General features: G+C 48.2%; 1 protein-coding gene across 4 annotated transcripts in view; it reads left to right on the top strand.

Annotated features, from left to right (window-relative positions):
- Nucleotides 1–19070, top strand: part of LOC118207214 (inactive dipeptidyl peptidase 10) — a 48552-nt gene that overhangs the window by 6636 nt on the left and 22846 nt on the right. For 2 of the 4 annotated variants that reach the window (XM_035380566.1, XM_035380567.1), the window contains exons 2-6: nt 10160–10277; nt 10614–10709; nt 11336–11430; nt 12334–12405; nt 18367–18419. In XM_035380566.1, the coding sequence (XP_035236457.1) occupies nt 10160–10277; nt 10614–10709; nt 11336–11430; nt 12334–12405; nt 18367–18419 (434 nt within the window). Of the gene's footprint in view, nt 1–3336; nt 3407–10159; nt 10278–10613; nt 10710–11335; nt 11431–12333; nt 12406–18366; nt 18420–19070 lie in introns of those variants that run through there. The other 2 variants (XM_035380568.1, XM_035380569.1) reach the window with 2 other exon arrangements.

Raw genomic sequence — 19070 nt, 5'->3', positions numbered from 1 at the left:
GCTTATGCAGAAACCAGACTGCAGGCCCGCCAACGAGCAAAGGAGTGACTCTTTTACAAGGAGGGGGCCGTACCCCAGGGACTGAATCCCTCCCTCCCTGGGCGACAGCAGCAGGAGCGCTATTAATGCGCCAGTCTGCGTTGCCGACGGACAGACTCCGCTGGCAGGGTCAGGCCTCGGACAGCGTAACGGGAGGCCGGGTCATGGGGGCGATGCAGAAGCACACCTCACGCCGCTCTCTCGCTCGCGTTACGATGCGTTCGCTGTCTCTTCCCATGTGCTGCCCATATATAGCGCCCCGGCTTCTCTGGACCGGGAGCCCGCGGGATCGTTAGAATGAAGAAGTGGGGATTGCTCTGGAAACGCTCATATTTGCACTTACCCTCCCTTCTGGATGCTTCAACTGTGTGACATAACAGCATTCATTTACCTAGCGTGAATAAGAGCTGTCTATATGGGGAAAGGTCTCTGGACAAAAAAAGAAGCAAAATTCTGAATCTTGGGGCAGTGTCTCCGTTTGGTTGTGTGTTTTTGTGGCAGTTGGGATTTGAGTAATGGGGATTAAAGGGAGACTCTGCCTGTCGTGCTGTGGGGACTCTCTGCCTGTTGGGCTGCGGGACACTCTGCCTGTCGGGTTTAGGGAGACCGCCTGTCAGGCGCTGGCTGAATTAGGGCAGTGTGTGGGGGGGAAACGGCGGGAGACGGAACATGGCTGCCGGAGGGGAGGGGCTGGATAGCGATTATGTGCCTGAGAGGGGAGGGGGTGGGGGGATTCAGGCGAGGGGGGCTTTTGTGCTTCTTTGCAGCGGCGGGCGGCGTATGACAGGGACAGCGAGGAGCCCTGCGGGCGGGAGATGCCGGGTCCTGCGATTTTCCTGACGCTCCGTTCGCCTGTAACGAAGCATCTGAAGAGATGCAAATCTCCATGTTATGCTACTTTACCTTGCAGTGTCCCTGCTAATAACGTGTGCCAACAGAAAACATTAATCCAACTTTGCCTAAATACGCTATCTATGTCATAGCGACCAACCTGGTCCCAAACTTGGAAATAATTTTTCATTACAAATTTTAGATGTATTGTAATACAATACATGCAGACCTTTGTTTTCAAGCAATTGGGTCAGGTTTTTGTTTTGATTTCTTGTTTTCAGAGCACTGTCCTTACAGTTTTGCTTATCCATTAAAAACACGCTAGAGGTTGTCAACCTGAAAAAGACATGTGCTCCTGCGATATCTACAGGGTGCAAACACTGTGAGTTAATCTTAATTCTTTTATCATGGTTTTGTGGGTTGTTACTGGGATGCAGCATTATTATTGTGAGCTAAGCTTACCAATGGCATAGCCAGGAATTCATTTTGGTGGTAGGGGGTTGGAGGGGGAAGGGAGGCTGAGCAGATGGGTTGTCGAGGGGGGGGGGGGGGGGGGGGGGGGGGGGGGGGGGGGGGGGGGGGGGGGGGGGCATTGATTACTATTCAAATTTTCCTCTAATTAAAATAAACTATATAAATTATTTTAGATATTCTTCACCAAAAATTTGGCATTGACTTTAATTCTAATGCTTTAGAAATAGGCGCACTAGAAATCACATGCCATGATTTTATATATTGAGTTGAATTAAATTAAAATAAATCAATGGGGCTCTTCTGTATGTACAAATTCAAAAAGAAATATTAATAGAAAATTTATAGAAATTGTTTATAGCTGCAAGTGGTGCATCAGTGGCAGTGCATAACTACTGTGTGTCATTTAGTTATCTTTTAAGAAACTGTGCATCCCCTATTTTTTCTCCCTCTATTACTTTTCTCCTTTTTGACTGAGAAGTGCCTGGATGCATCTGGTTGCTTCATCAATCACCGCAATGTCTTAAGTCAGTTCAGACGTGTTCAGAAATGCGTGCCTCCTCTTTGAAGCATGCAAAGCTAGTCACTGCTTCTTGTCTCTGAGCGGTTCACCCGCTGAGTCTCCACGCTTTGATTACTCCTTGTGCACACTGCAGGATCTCAGCTGGCCATATTTATGAACCGTAGAGCCAAGGACATCATTTATATTCATGAATTCTGAAATAAGTAGTGATTTAGTTTTTTTTATATTGCTTATTACATTTATATTTTGTCACAAAATTATTCACAGTAAGCAGGATTATAATTTGTTTTCTTATACTATGGTTTTGTGTGTGTGCTAGCTCCTCCCCCTTTCTTTTTTCTTGCTCTGCTCAGAGCTGCCCCTCTCTCCCCCTTCCCTGGTGAGTTGGAAATTTTCTGCCTTTAAATGTCACACTGGAAAATTTATGTAAAATTGGTACTTTTTCATATATTATGTACATTCATTGAATAGAATTTAATTCGTAATTTGTGGTTTGGGAACTGTTAGCATAGCTCACAAAGGGCTTGTGGTAGCTGGTGAATGTGAAATTGATGAGGCAGAATATATGGGTGGAATGCATGCTATCAATTGGAAATTCTCTTGTTTCTCATGATAGCATTATCTTTATGTACATGAAATAATTTAAATGCTGATTTAGTAAGACCAGTTGGATGTTTATTCTTAAAACTTCATTCGCAAAATTGGAATATTTCCATCAACAATCAGAATCTTTTTTTTTGAAGGAATAGGCTGTTCACATTCTGTTTTGTTTTTTTATTCTTTTCAACTCTACTGTATGTTTTTGCTTTGCCAATATGGTATTTATGTGTAATGAAGAATATGTAATGAATAATTTGTAGCCTAATGAAGACACATGCAGAAGTTTCTGAAGACCAGTGGCTGATATAAGAGCATTTTAGGGTTTCTTGGCCAAAAGAAAGAAAACTCACATCATAAGCTTCGGAGCTGCACTTTTAAAAAGCTCTCAGAAGCTCTCAGAACATCAGGTAGCTTTAAAAGGCTGCAGCCTACATATCAACAGATTCATTTGTAAGAGTGTTTATTTACAATTGTAGACATAAATATTCATTTTATTATTCTGCCCGTACTTACGAGCATAGCAGTCTCAGTTTGTGTGCACCACAGTAAGTAGTTCCAAAAAAAAAACAAAAAGATTAAACACAACTTTAAAGGAGAGCAGTCTCTTCGTCTCTGACATAAATGCGCATGCTCTTCCATTGCTTTGAGTAGGCTCCATTTGCTCCAAGGCTGCTGGGTTTGGTCACGGTTATGGCAGGCATGGCAGCGTAATTGGTCGTATACAATTATGCAGATTTCACCCAGCGGCCTCAGCAACAGCTGCAGTAGTGTTACAAGTCTTCTCAGCATGATTTATGGTGTTGTTTATGCCGTCTTTTGCAGGTGATCCCGCGAGTCTAATTTATGAATCGCTTCAGTTGTTGACTCTGCGCAGAATCTACTGGAAGTGGTCTCTGCGCACAGGGAATTGGTTGAATAATTGCTCGTGGTTTCGAAGCTCAGGTGCTTTTTTTCCCTCTTTGTTTCTGATCTTCACAATGACTTCCCATTTGGCAGTGTAGATTTTGAGCGAGGAAGAAAGTGAAATTTTGCCACGTTGCTTTTCAGAGGAGAAAGGAAGTGTTGTGTGCGTACAGTATATGTGTGTGTATGTGCGTGTGTATGTGTGTGTGTATCACGTTAGGATTCCAGGGGGGTGTATTATTGAACTTTACAAGGGAGAGACGTCCCCAGGAGGCTTGTCTATCCGCTTCCATCCTGTAGTGTGTTCTTTCAATTAATTGTTTCCCCTGGAGCCAAACGGTCATTCTTCATATTGATTGGCTACCTCTTTTGGATGTATTAAACTCTCCCAGCACCACTGGCTACTGGCACCGATTCCTCACGCGAACTCAGCGCTGTGCCAGCCGCCCGGCCGATGGCAGGGGGGGCTGGGAGGTAGTCCCTCTTCCTCATCTCAGAGAGGTAGGCCCTGTCCGTCGTCTCAGAGAGGTAGGCCCCATCCCCCATCTCAGAGAGGTAGGCCCCGTCCCTCGTCTCAGAGAGGTAGGCCCCGTCCCTCGTCTCAGAGAGGTAGGCCCCGTCCCTCGTCTCAGAGAGGTAGGCCCCGTCCCTCGTCTCAGAGAGGTAGGCCCCATCCCCCATCTCAGAGAGGTAGGCCCCGTTCCTCGTCTCAGAGGGGGGTCGCCCACGCCCGCTCCTCCCTTGTTGTGCGCGTTTCCGATGGGCTGATTGATCCATCGAGGGTTCGTTGTAATGTCAGCCTCGCGGTGCCTTTCCAAATCAATGTTCTGAGGCCGATGTGTGCATGTCCCCCCCCCCCCCCCCCCCCCGCAGCTGTTGTTATTCGATGTATCTCTGCGTCAGCCTTACGTCTGCGTCAGCACCGGGCTCCCAAGTCTCCAGCCTCGCTTCCTCTCCGCGTGACAGCCACATTTCCTCTCCATTGGCCGCTGCCTTTTCCTGCCACCCCCCCCCCCTCCGCCCGGAGCGCGCCACTTTTAATTGAAAGCGTCCTCTTAATTTCCACACCCGGGGGGGGGGGGGGACGTAGTCGGAGCCGCAGTGAATCCCATTAGAGGAGTTTTAACGTTATCTGGGCGTACCGTAATTATACAGACAACTCAGAAATAAAAACACCAGAGTCAGAGCCGGGATCAGCCAGGCGAACAAATTACACAAATTGAGCCGGGGGTGCTCGCCCCGCGCGGCGCTTTAATGGCGCGCGCCTCGCCCGTGTCTCGGTGCGAGAAGGGGGCGACGCGGGCGGTGTGCGCCTGAATCTCCGTAATGAGATTAAATCCAAAAAAAGACAACGGCAGTCACGGAGCAGCTCGTTTTATCCTTGTAGGTGTTTTGTGTTTTCCCGGATCCCCCGCTGATGAAGCCGACCCCGACCCATCGATCTGCTGGTGACAGCTGGCCTGCCCCGAGGCAGAACATCGGTTCGGACGTGTCCCCATTGGCCAGGGCTCAGCGGTTTTAATTTGGGGGTTGTTGTAGCACTGGTGTTTGGGACAGCCTTTAAAAAATAAGGTTTTGGCTGGAGTCCACGCGGCAGAGCGATCAATATCTTTTTTTTTACCTCCTCAGAACTTATTTGTTGAAAATGAAATTAAGAACAGAGCCACAAATTTATGTGACACAAGAAATAAATATCAGCCCGCCAATGAAGAACGTGAGGTAGGAAGGTGAGGAGGGTGATGGCTACTTCTCAAAGTAAAGGGACAGTAAAATTGGTCCTGCAGTAAAACTCAGCCTTTTGCTGTTCTCTCATTTTGATTAACACCCACCCTCTCTTCTTCCTCGCCCCTTCAGCCGTCTCTCTTCCCACATTTCTGTGTTTATTTGTCATTGTGACGAGGGCCAGACCGGGAGGAAAATCAAGTTCTGGCAACTCGACTGGCCCACCCCGAGGGGAGAAGGGTTAGAATCGTGGACCTGGAGGGGGGAGGGGGGGATTGTTAGGATCGTGGTCCAAAAGTGCCCCAGTGAATGGACTGGTCCATCTGCCACCTGCCAGAATTGCCTGATGGCCAGTCCGACTGCGATAGTGATTGGTCGATTATCTGAAACGTGAAAGGGAGCTCTGTACTGTTACCGCCGCCATCCTATCTCATACACTTACACAGAAACCCTGACATTTAGAATGGGGTTTGCTTGGTAAAACATTCAGATCTACAAATGTGATTAGAAATTGAATTATTGACTATCAAGCTCTACTTGTGCTTGGCCTACATTTTCATATAATTCCCTACCAACAGGGTCTTTTTTAATAGCACCAGCCATATCAGTTTGCAGCCTTGACTCCCCAGCCACTGGTTGGGGAGTCAACTGACTGGTTGGTGGGAGGAGCAGAATTGCGCTGGGGCTTAGCGGCATTATACTTTGTGATCAGGCCTTGGGTCTTTAGATTTATGATGTAATCTCAGCCCCTCTGGTCCCACTGCTGCCTTTCCATAAGAGCATAATGTCAGTTACACCTGTGCAGCATGTGTATGCGTGCGTGCGTGCGTGCGCGTGTGTGCGTGCGTGCGTGTGCGTGCGTGCGTGCGTTTGTGTGTGTGTGTGTGTGTGCGTGCGTGTGTGTGTGTGTGTTTGCAAGTGCCATTTACAGTTGCTGCTCCACACCATTCTAACACTGCTTCCATCATAACTGACATAGTCATTATGTCGCAAGTGATTAAGGATGATTTGGGCTTTTATTTTCTGTGTGCATATTGTGCAATTTTGTGTGTGAGAGAGCATGTATGTATACCTGTCTGTATATATGTGTGCAAGGAAATGTGTGTATGCCATATGTGTTTTGTTTGGGCTAAGCACACAGGCAAACCTATAATAATAATAATAATAATACCAATAAAACCAATTTATCATTTTTATGTTTGGTTGTCTGGGGTATATACATTGACTACTTGTGAGAGGGTTGCAAGTAAGAGGCCTCTTCAAAAATGAAAGGATGTTCTGCTCTGTTTCCACCATCATGGGCAGCCTCTTGGTATGGAGAAGGTGCTGCTTTTTGTGTCCCCGAATAACTGCTGTGAGAGTCTAGTTTAACGGACCGATTAATCCATTTAACAGTCCTTGTGAGAATTATGACTTGTTTTGCCAGCGACACCGTCAATGAGTAGATTCAAAGTCTTAAGACATCCCAGCGTCAAAACATCTGGTGCCCTTTATTTTGTGTTAACTGTAGTCTCAATGAACGAATTAAATGTTAGTCTGTGTATGCAATTACAAGCATGTGCATACATGTATGTGTGTGTAAATATACATGCTTGCAGGAGTATTTATAGGTACTGTATAATATTGTTTGTTCTTGATTATGTTCACAACAGTGAAAGAGATGCCCCTTGTATAATTTTGATAGTCCCTGATAATTAGTGGGTTCAGATATTCATGCTTGCGGAGTTGGCTCACAAAATATGGAGATACTTCTATTCTTCAGGTGGACATGCTGTAATTACTGTTTGCATGCAGCATCAGAATAAAGTGTGCAGTTGAAAACGGGTAGCACAAAATACTACGATGTCTCTTCTGATCTCACCCACAAGACATTGTAAATTACTGCGTGGTGCAGTCCTCGCGGTGGCCGACTCTCAACCCAAATACAGATTCCCCCACCGTGGCACTGTCTGGGCCGCGATCCCATCCGCTGTCTGTAGCGGTCTAAGTAAAGTGGAAAAAATGCATAAGAAACGTGCACGTATGTATATCAGTTACAGAGGACCTGAAAGCTGTTGACCAAACTGACGGGGAGAGAAGTGTTGTGTAGAAGCAGACTCGGGCCAGACTGTGAGTCAGAAGCACGCTGAGGGCAGGTCTGGCCGTGCCAATAAAGACACAGCGGGGGCAGAGAGGGGACGTTTAATGGGACGCAGTGGTCTGCCTGCGAGCCGGGGGTTCTCAGTCCCCAGCGCCGCTCAAAGTTCCCTTCCCGGAGCTCTTCGCTAGTATTTCAGTTTTACGGTGTTTGCGATTGGCCCAGGCTGTTTCTGTGTGCGATAAGGGATAGTTTGCAGATATTTACGTTATTGACGTTTCTGAGGACCTGCTAGCTTTACAGTGACAGATATAGGGGCATCCAGGGGTTTGTGGTTTTAAGCAAAAAATAAATAAGAACGCCCTGTGTGTGACCCCAAAGCACCTAGTGCAGGGGTGAAAACGGGGGAAGAAACATGATTCTTTTAAAATGTCAAACAGCTTTTCGAAATGTGTGTTTTATTGTACACAAATAGATACCACAGATTTGCTTCATTAACTCACTCCCTTGGAAACTTGCTCAGCTCAAAATCTGTCCGAATTTAGATGGAACCCGACACACAGTAATAGAGGGGGGAGTGTTTTCCAGTTTTTTTTCATTAAGGGAATGTGTGACCCATTACCGCTTAATGCTCACCTTTTTGCATCAGTGCTAATGGTTGCCGTGTGTTAGGGAAACTTGTATCTTATAAGAAAGCTTGAAAAGACGTGATTGCATTACGCTGCTTTGAAGTTGTATTCGTTATTAGTAACTCTGAGGTTCCCATCTGTGTTCTACTGTGGTGCGGGAGCACGTTTATGTGTTTGTGCTTATTTTCATAAATGTGTATGCGCGTGTGTGAGTGAGCGCATTTTGGTATGTATATATGCTGCATAAATGTATATGTGTATCAGTGTGTTTGTGTGTATACTGTATAAGCATGCAACTCAATGTGTATGAATGTGTTTGTGTTTGGACTGTATGATTGTGCAGGTGTGTGTGTGTATATGTGCACATGTGTGAGTGTGTGTGTGTATGTGTGTGCGTTTTTGCATGTGTGAGTGTGTGTGTGTGTGTGTGTGTGTGTGTTTTTGCATGTGTGAGTATATGTGTGTTCGTGTGAGTGTGTGTGTGTTTTCACATGTGTGAGTATGTGTGTGTTTGTATGTGTGTGAGTGTGTGTGTGTGTGTTTGTGTGTGTGTTAGGGTGTTCCTGTTTCTTTTGGCCCCAGCTTCTTGACAGCTGGTGGCACACAGGGGCCCTGGCTGCATACCAGAGTGGGGGGGGGGGGGGGGGGGGGTGCATCTCGGGCCGGCCTGAGAGGCTAGCCATGAAGACGGAGATAATAAAGGCTGTTTTATGGTTTTTAGGTTTAAGGTTTTACGGCAGGAGCCCGTGATTGAGCTCCTTGTGGCAGCGCCAGGCCACACGTTACTGCCTGAGCCATCATTACCAGGGAGCTCACGTTGCCTTTGAAAAGGGCCACGATCGCTTCTGACTAAAGCCACCGCTCCCCTCCTCCGAGTCATTGAGCCTGGGTCCCAGTGACCAGCAGTTATTCCACAATTTATTACAGACCAAAGAGAAACACAAACCACACAGACTCAGACCTCTAGTACTGCTGCGTTTAACTGTTTTACATAATTCCTCCGTCTTCCTTTATTTGGCTTTTTTACTGACAGGAGCAGTCAATTTGCTTAATTAAGTTGCGCCAAAGAGCAGTTGCTTACGGCGTCCATAAAGGCTGCAGTATTGATAAGAGAATATTTCATGGGCTTGAAGAGTTTATGCATTTTATTTATGGTACTATAAAGCTGCCCCCCTCTCCCCCCCTCCTGCACACAGGCAAATACTCTTACAGGTGAAATTAGTCTTTGACAGAAAAATACAGACGGCAATTAATTTCTCATTTAATGCTTGAACCCCCCCTCTAAGTTACGCTCTCTCTTCCCTCCGGAGGCCCTCTGTACTGATCCAGCCTCTGAAACAATCCCTGCAGCGAGGCTGTGGAAATGAAGCGGCACTGATGTGCTCCTCTCAGCGCCTGAGAAACGCCTTACCCAGCATGTGTGTGTGTGTACGCGTGTGTGTGTGCGTGTGTGTGTGTGAGAGAGAGTCTGGAGTGTGCGTGTGTATGTGTATATGTGTGTGAGAGTGTGTGTGTGTGTGTGTGTGTGTGAGTATGGAGGGGCGTTTGTGTGTGTGTGTGTCTGTGAAAGTGTGTGTGCTTCTGTCGCAGGATTAATTCTGGTGTAATTATTTCACTAGACCTCATATTGCTGTATTTCTCTGTGATCGCCTATCTAGTTTTATTTGTTGGTTTGTTTTAATATTCTTCTTGTATTGAGGCATTTTGGGATTTTGGTGGTTTATGCAAGGCCACTTGGGAAGGGGGGAGTGGATAGCAAAGGGTTGAGCAACCTGCGCATCCATATGTCTTCCCTTTATCCTGGGCACTCTGATGAGCACGGGTGGTGTGGCATGTGCTCCATGTACAGCGTATTCACAAAAGCTGATAATGTCAATGTACCATTGAAATTTTAAATCTCCTGCCTCACACAAGTTATGCATGTTTTCTTAATCGGTGCATTTGATGCAAACATCGCTTTTTAAGGAACGTGTTTGATCTTAGTTTTACGAGTGAGAACTAAACGAACCTGGTCATGCTTGCGTGTGTGTGTGTGTGTGTGTGTGTGTGGAGCAAGTGTGTGTGTGTGTGTGTGTGTGTGCATGTGTGTGTGTGTGAGTGAGTGTGTGTGTGAGTGAGTGAGTGTGTCTGTGTGTGTATGTGAATTAGTGTGTTTGTGTGTGTGAATTCGTGAGTCTCTGTGCGTGTGTATGTGTGTGTGTGTTTGAATTAGTGAGTCTGTGTGTATGTGTATGTATATGTGTGTTTGAAGTGTTTGTCTACCTGTGTGTGTATGTATATGTGTGTTTGAAGTGTTTGTCTATCTGTGTGACTGTGTGTCTGTCTGTGTGTGATTGTAACTGTTTCTGTATTTGTGTTTTGTAGCAGGACTTGGGGGGTTCAGGGGGACCCCCCCGAAACTGGAAGGGCATTGGGATTGCGATGGTGGTGATCCTGGGGGTTATGTCTTTGGTCATCCTTGCTGTCATCCTACTGAGCCCTGGTAAGACGGCCTGAAGGGGGGTGCAGGGCTGGGGGAGGGGGAGTGGTGGGGGACCGGGGGGGTGGGGGGTGTTGATGGAGAGGGGGAGGTGAACACACTCATATTCAATTCATGCACACACACACAGACAGAGGTACATGCACACACACACACACATACACATGTTTAAAAAATAAAATATAGCTGCTTTTATGGCAGGCTGAGAACTCACTGATAACTGACATCAACCGTTATGACCGCCTGTGAATTTCATTAGCTTTGGCAGTTGAGTTCTGGAAGGAAAGTAAGACAGGAAAGTGTTTTCATTCATCCTTTGCGGCCCCCTCCCTTTTTCAGATGAGTCTCGGCTCACTCTCCTGTCCCCCCTGACTGTAGAGGATTTGGAGACTGAGGAGTTCAAAGTTCATGACCCCTGCGTGACCTGGCTGAATGGTGAGAGCTGCCGTACAGATCCAGGGGGGTTATTGTTCCTATGCACCCCTTCGTGCATGTTTTCATGGTTTTAACCGTCCAAATGTATCACCTTCTGAATTGAGATAAAACATTTCCCAATGCTGTCCTTACCTGACTGTAACAATCAAACTGCCATGCCTTTGAATAGCTAAGCCACAGACCACCAGAGGCTAATAGAACGTTGACAAAAAATTCTTTATCCAATTGTGACTACAGGCAGCAATTAAATTTTAATGCTATTTCACATACTATTGCATTCAGTCATGTCTCAAATTAGATTATATATCAACTTCAGACTGATTAAAATGTAATAATAAATATAAACATATAATACATGATAATAATGATAATATTAATAAGGACGTGTAAATCAGATACCATTTTATTTCATCTAAATGGCTGTAATCCATCATTCAAGAACTGTGGAACTAAACAAAATATTCTTTCAAAAAATATATTTTTATTCTTAAATTTTCTGAGGATCCCCCACAAATACACACATGTTCATAACCCTTTTGGGGCCCCAACCCCTGTTTGGATCCCTTGCCTGTCCCCCCGGAGTGTTTCCTGTTTCCGCCTGATTCCAGTTGCGTTTCCTGTCGCAGAGAACGAGGTGGCGCTCCGCAGCCGGGCGGGATACGTGCTGAAACACAGCCTCCACCTCAACCTCACCACCACCCTGCTGGACAACTCCACCTTCGTGAGTCACTGCCCAGCCGCTGGCTCTGGCACTGGCCGGAGAGAGAGGGGGAGAATGGGGCAGAGAGAGGGAGTGAGAGAGGGAGAGAGGGAAAGAGAGAGGGTGTGAAAAGAGAAAGACACAGAGAGAGGAGGAGAGAGAGGTGGAGAGATAGAGAAAGAGAGTGAGCGAGGCAGGGAGTGAGAGATGGTGTGCGAGACAGAGATAGAGTTAGAGAGAAAGAGACAGAGAGAGTGTGTGAGAGAGAGAGAGAGAGAGAGAGAGGGAGAGAGGCAGGCAGTGGGAGAGACAGTGAGAGATAGAGAAAGATGGTGTACAAGAAAGAGATAGAGTTAGAGAGAAAGAGACAGAGAGAGTGTGAGAGAGATAGAGCACCCAAGTATGCTCATGCAGTGGCTGCCTCCTCTCTCTTCTAATGCATGGGGTTGACTCACAAACCAAGCCTTTGCATCTGGCTTCAAAGAGATAGTGGAGCGATGGCAATGCTTTGAAACGTCCTCGTTCAGCGCAGAGATGTATGTGGGTCACCCCCCTCGCAGCTCAGCGCGTCTCTGTCAAACTCAGAGAGCTCTCTGCCACTCCCTCCTGTGCCACACCACGCTTCTCTGATATGCACCTTCATTAGTCCCACACACTGGCCCGTATACACATGTACAGCACACGCACGTGCGCGCACGTACGCGCACTTGCACACACACACACACACACACACACACACACACCAGTGCTCCCGCACGCTAAGGCTCACGGTTAAACTCGGGGACGGACACACAAGGGGGCAGATGAGCCAGGTCCTCTGGGGCAGAGCCTGACCAGCGCCTCTCTCTCTTCCTCTTTTTCTCACTCTCTCTCTCTTCCTCTTTTTCTCACTCTCTCTCTCTCTTATTCCCTCTGCTTTCCAAGGACCTGAAAGCCATCAAATTCCAGGTGTCTGCCGACCAGAAGTTTGTCCTGCTGGCCTATGACATTCACCCGGTGAGAAAGATGTGCGTCGGTGAAACCATTCTCCTTCCAGGCACAGCATCATGGGAGATGCAGTCCTTTCCAAAACCCTGCCCTAATGAACAAAGTAGTTTTCATCATTACCTTTCCACACGCACAGTTGTTGCATAGCTGAGAGAGTGACGCTGGCACGAGGCTCGGAGAGGGAAGTGTCCGTTTGCATTAAAGACGCTGAGGCGACCCCTCGGTCTGCCGCTGGCCTAGTTTCCTTTGTGAAGGACAGGCACAGCAGCCCTGCTCCACGCACAGCGGTTTTATTCAGTATTTGCTTTGATCCGACGCTCTTCTCCCGCTGGCTGCCGGCCGTTAGAGAGCATCAGGCGTGTAACGGCGGCACCGCGAAGACAAAGGGAGAGAGAGCCGCCAGCACCCGCTGCTGCATTTTCTGTTCTTTGCGCGAATCGCGACGAATCACGGAGAAAACGTGCGGGGAATTGAATATTCGAACTCGGGGGCGGGAGGGGGGAAACGGGGTGGGGTGGGGGGGTGGGGGGGGGGGAATATGCGAGTGGGAAGACGAATCGGCTTCGTGCCAGCGCAGAACTGCGGCGAGCGTAACAGAGGAGGGGTTCTCATGATGAAAGTTGTGTGCCAGATTCTACGGATCGCCCCGCCGTTTCCCTTTTTTTCCCTGAGCGCGCTCCTGTGACCGCGAACGCGAGGCGAACGCTGGCAGAGCGCAGGCAGAGCGCTGGGAACAGCGCAGGCAGAGCGCAGGCAGAGCGCAGGCTGGCTGAATCACCTCGCCGTCTCTGCGAACCGAATGAAACGCGTTCGTCTTTCCCCGTCGCCTCCGCCAGCGAGAAGTCCTGCGCTGACCCTCTCCACAGCGTAAATAACGCCGCGCTTAATAAATTGTTTTCACTTTTCCCAGCAGAGCGACAGAGAGGTGCTGTGGGAGAGCAGTCGAAATAAAGAGAGAAAGGGTATTAGAGAGAAAAATCCTCTGTCGGCACAATTCTTATTGCTTATTAAAACCTGGTACTGATATATATCACAGTTCTCTTTTGTGTTTGTGTGTGTGTGTGTGTGTGTGTGTACACGCGTATGCCCTTTACGCTGTACATCACATTTTTGGCATTACTCTGTTGTCATCGTTGCACTTTAAATCAAAAAAGCATTTTCCAACAGCAGTCTCTGGTTACCGAGAGTCCCAAATAGCCTTCGATCTGGATTTCTCTTACAGGATAAGGGCTGGTTTTGGTCGCGCTCGAGGGACTGCGCTGGCATTTACCAGCAGCGTGCGAGCGAGCGTGGCCCACTGGAGGAGGACCGCAAGCGGGCTGCTGCCTCTTTGTATGCACCTTTTGTTTTGCATGCGCTCTTCCTGCCAATCTGCATTCGCTCCAGGTTCAGAAGGATCAGCCGTCTGCGTGCATGCAGATGCGTCCGCAGCCTGGAATGCGTGAGAGCGCGTGTGCGCGCTCATACCTCTGTGTGTGAGGGACTCGTGCGCCTTTCAACGATTTACGGGGATTTTTTTGTAATCGGACGCGCGTCCATGTCACCCTGGAGTGAGTGAGGATGCGTCCGTGAACGTGCGAGAGGAAAGGTTGGCTTTTCCCCCTCTTCTCTCCCGTTTTCCCTCCTTCCTCCGCTCTCTCTGTAGGGCTGTTTTTGCTGACTGGGGCGGTTTGCGCTGAAAGCTGGCTGCCGCGTTCGCAGGGGAGGCTGAGAGGGGGGCGGTCTGCGGAAGATGGCTGCCAGGCCTGAGCACGGCAGATGAGGGATGAGGCAACGCGTGCCAGTCGTCCAGCCTGTATCAATCAAACGCAGGGCCGGGGAGAGGGAGTGCCGGGAGTGCCGGGGGGGGGGGGGGAGCGTGGGCTCGGTGTAAATCGAAACCTTTTTTTCTTTTGCAACGGGGCAGTAAGCGAAGTGCCGTGGACGTTGTGGTTCACTGGAGGGCCGGTGATATGTAGGCAAGACGGAAAGATTGATACGAGGAGGTGCGGCTCTGATAGGGGGGGGCGGGGGCGGGGGGGGGGGGGGGGTGCACGTGTGGCAGGAAACACCTTGCAGCTGAACGGAGAGGTCGTATCAGGTGAAAGCGGCAGAACTGCACAGGTGTACAGACACAGCAGGACTGAGGGAGGGAGGGAGGGAGAGACAGGAGGCCAAGAGGAGAGGAATGATAGGAGACAATGCGTTATTGGAGAGATGAAGGAGAACAGGAGGAGATGGCGGCGCCGCCCAGTCAAACAGTGAATGGAAGGAATGAGGGAGAAGCGTGTGCGTGGAGAACGCGCGCGGGCGTGGGGTCGCTCTCCCGAGGGCCCCCGCTCTAATTGGCCCGTTAAAAACCGGCTTTACGCGGCCTGTGTAAAGGGCTCCTCAGAGCCACGGCGCTGTCGCTCTCCTCTCCTCTCCTTTTCACGTGCTTAACACCCCTCCTCTCCCACTCAAACCCCTCCCCCCCTTCCGAGCCCTATTATAGCGAGAGGCCTGTGGGGGGAGCCAGGCGTTCTGCTGAGGCACGGTGGGGGGATCTCCCATTTTCCACGCTCTGCGAAGCCTCATCGAGATTCATCCTGTTGCTCTGGGCGACTCGCACGTGTTTCCCTAATAGTGACTTATGAGCCGGAGCCACGGCTGTTGACAAATCCGAAACAGCTAATTAAGCTGACGAGTCTGCTCCCTCCCCCCCCCCCCCGCCCTGCGCCTCATGCCCCCCGCCCCCCCCGGCCCCACAGCCTGTAAAAACTCATTAGCTCATTTAGCCTCATGAGCGCCATTCCCTCCCTCTGGTCTTAATGGCTGCTGCTGCTGCTTCTCACCGTTTTAATATCAGCTGTCATTCTCTTATAATACTGTGTTTCCCATGGTGCGGCTCCTGAGGTAGGACTGACGCGTGAGACCACCCCCCACCCCCCGGCACACTCCTGCTCCAGTCTTTATTACTAAATGTTCATTTTCATTTGGGGAAATGTACGTCTGAGAAAGACATTCCTTCATTTCTGTAGTGAATTGGTTGCGGTAGATTAGTAAGATACTAATATGAATCCTTGCTGGTGATGCGCACGTTCTGTTGCGTTTAAAGTGAGCTCAGCTAATCCACTGACTTCACCGCTGACCACCAAGATGAAAACTTTTCCTTAAAAGTTTTCTGTGAAACCTCTCGCTCAGCAGGTCTGAGGCGTGATGGGAACATCGTGAGGTCCTGAAGCCTGCGTTCGGGCCCCAGACGGGATTCGGCACTGCATTACTCTGCAGATGCCTCCCGCTCCTCTGACAGATGTGAGAGATACGCGGCCCTGTAATGGATGGCTTTGTTTGGGTGGCCATCGGAGGCCGCCCTGCCTCATTGCTGCACGGTCCCGCGTTGGAACCGGGAGGATAGGCGGAGTTGTGTAAACTCTAACCATGCCATTAATCTAACAGACTGGGAGATCTATGCGGATCAGCAATCTCTGCAAAACCGACCCAGCCGCCTGAGCTTTCCCCCTATCCTGCAGCACCGCCCCACTCCCACCCCCGCCCCCCCCATCTCCATCCTGAAGGCAGGCCTTGGTGGGAATAAGAAAATAACCCCACTGCTCTTTAGTATGCCGTGGAGGCTGTGGACCCAGCCTCGTTACGGACTGACTCTTCGCTCAGGTATGGAGTCTCACAGAGGCTCAGCACTCAAACTGGGACAACCTCAGCTCCTTTTTGGCCGAAGTTCTCCAGCGAGACACCGTGCCTGGAATCAATAACGTCTTTGTGTGGGTTGTTAATAGATTGTGCTCATTGGTAAGAGGCGTGAGTCAACCTCCCGTTTTAAAAAAACGAGAGCGGTTTACAGTTTTTTCTGATTGCTTAGGCACTATCTTTGAAACTATAGCCTATTTTTGCAAAACTCTACACACTAACCACAAAACCTTACACCAAACCAGCAAAACATTATACATCTCTTGCAAAAGCAAACAATTCTTGCAAAACTCTTCAAACTCTTTTAAAAAATTGTGTTTTGCAAATGTTCTAACTATAAATAGGCCACAGGTAAACATTTCGTTTGGACAACAATGGAGGCCAATACTGGATAGAACGTAAAAGGGGTGAGAACTAGAGGAGGACCAGACCCACAAAGAAGGCGAGATTTAGCCTAATGTTTTTCTGTTCTTCTTTTCTAACACAAATGTTTTTGTTTTCTTCTACTGCGCTTTTGTTGTTTGAGGAGTGTTATAACATTTTGAGGAAAAAAAATATACATTTTTCCCATTATTTGTATTGATAGTGTGTTATGTTCAGAATACACATCCATACTTTACACATTTGGATACCTGTGTGTATGTATGTTTTGCTGGTTTGGTGTAAGGTTTTGTGGTTAATGTGTAGAGTTTTGCAAAAATAGCCTGTAGTTTCAAAGATAGTGCCTAAGCAATCAGAAAAAACTGTAAGAGAACATCCACCCCCTAGTGGCCAAACTGGCTCAGCGGGCCTCGGTTTTGGTCGCCGTTCTCACAGGCCATCGAAGCCGAGGCAGCGCTCCGCGTCGCGCTCGTTAGGAGGTAGATTAGCGGTAACTGCGCCACTGAGCCGTGGGGACGGCCCCGCCCTCCCCGTTAGAGCCCTCCCTCTGCTGGTCCCGACGCTGGCTCCGCTCCTGGACTCTCAGACGAGCTGCGGAATTGATCGCGATGCGCTTACTAATTATTTCCCAGGCAGTTTGATGACTTTGTCGTGAATGATATGATGGATAAATCAAAACTGAAGCCTGTGAGGACAGATAATAGCCTGGTGCTGGTGAGAGAGATGAACGTTGGGGGTTTCCACGGGCCTTGGTTTCTGCATGTAGCTGCGTTAGGCTGCTTGATTATGCTCAGGTTGGGTAATGTTCCTCTATATACTCAACAGTATGATGTTTGATTACAACTGACAGAAGTACAGCTGTAGATTATTCAATCTAACGCCAACGTTCTTTGTCCATGAATTTGAATCACCATTGTAACGGTATATTTGAAAGATTCCCAATGTCTGAACGGTAGCCCCTGAAAATCTGAATTGTAATTTTGTTATGCCTTTCCTTTAATTGCTATAGTTTATTTATTCACTGGAAATTTTCATTTGTTTTTGTTTGTTACTTGTTAGATCCCGCTATCAAATCCCATTCAAAACCCAGAACTAATCTCTCCACCACTTCTCCTCTCAAATGCAAATGGCTTTTTTATGTCGCATCACTGATTCTTTAATGCTTCTCTTGATCACTTAAATGTTGAAGTATAGAAATATAGAAACTGGGTGCATTGCTTGGCAGTGCATATAGCACGCGCTTTGTAAACTAAGTTGGTGTGTGTCTTAACTAGATGAAACTTAAATGTATAGCGGTTTTAGCGGATTGCTAGTTGCACGCTGACTGAAAATCGAGGCATGCAGCCAGTTTATGTGCATTTAAGGAATATCGATATTTCACTGAAAAGTTAAAGGTTTAATGGTTCATAGCAGATAACCATCTGTTCTTTGAAGGCTAAGGAGATACTGTTTGAAGGCATGCATCCGTTCATCAGCTATTCATTGAAGTGGTGAAGTGTCCTTTGCTGACCTCAGTTTCATCAGAAGGAAACAGATTTCTCCATTCTGTGAAGCAGGATACTGGCATCCCTATTAAACTTTAAGGGAAGAAACGGTATAATAAACCTTTGATTATTTGATGTAGTTACCTTTTAAAATGAAGCAAGTACTAAACTCACAATGCTGTGGGAGAGAAGCAAGTCTCACTGAAATGAAGCACTAAAAAAAACATTTGGTGTTTTCTTCTTTCAGATTGAAAAGAGGCCATAGTGTGTGTGTGTGGCCATGTATAAGTGTGTGTGTCTGTGTGCGTGCGTGCATGTGTGTGTGTGTGTGTGTGTGCGTGTGTGTGTGTGTGCGCGCGTGTGTGATTGTACGAGTCAGATCGGGTGTGTGTGTGTGACCGAGGCAGAATTGAGTCCCCACTGTGTTCTGCTCCTGCAGGTGTTCTCTCAGTCCTACACAGCCTCCTATGTGGTCTACAGTGTGGGCACTGGGTATGTAGAGCCAGGCTGTTCTCTGGCCCTTTCCTAAGCATGTTCGCAGCCACAGAAACCTGGCTCCCAGAGTCTGACATGCCCCATCCATTCCCGTCGGCATCCCCTCCATCTGATTCCCACGCATAGTGTTACTGTGGGTCCCCACGTCCCAGAGAAAAGGCCTGCGTCATCTGCCCTCTTAGCTGCAGTCTCAGGTTTGTAGTTTTGCGTTTAATGTAGGGCCGTGCCGGCAATGTTTTGTGTGTTTTACTCAAAACTCAATCCACAGTCAGGAGCCCCTGTTGCTTGCGTTCATCCATTAGGATTTGCGTCATCTGTTTGTTGATGGAAGGCCTTGCTCCGGAGAATGTAAGCGGGGGGCTGCAACTGCCTGAGATTCCACCCCACTGCCTGCTGTGTGGGACTGGCCAGTCCCCACAAGTGACTGCGATCAGTAACCCAGCCTCCTGAGAATGTCTTGGGACGGGATATTCTGTTTGCTTGTTTTTAAAGATCTGTCCCAAAGATTTTTCTCTGTGCATGGTATGCCCACGTTTTCTGTTCAGTTTGCATTTGCATCCTGTTTTTTGGGGGAAATGGTCTCAAGGTACTTTACAGGTATGGATGGACTGTGAAGCCCTGCCTCAAAATCTTAGTTATACCTACATT

Source organism: Anguilla anguilla, chromosome 11 (assembly GCF_013347855.1).
Source record: "Anguilla anguilla isolate fAngAng1 chromosome 11, fAngAng1.pri, whole genome shotgun sequence".
In the NCBI taxonomy this organism is placed as follows: Eukaryota; Metazoa; Chordata; class Actinopteri; order Anguilliformes; family Anguillidae; genus Anguilla; species Anguilla anguilla.
Note: the sequence above shows the minus strand (reverse complement) of the source record. Positions and strands in the feature narration are given on the sequence as shown.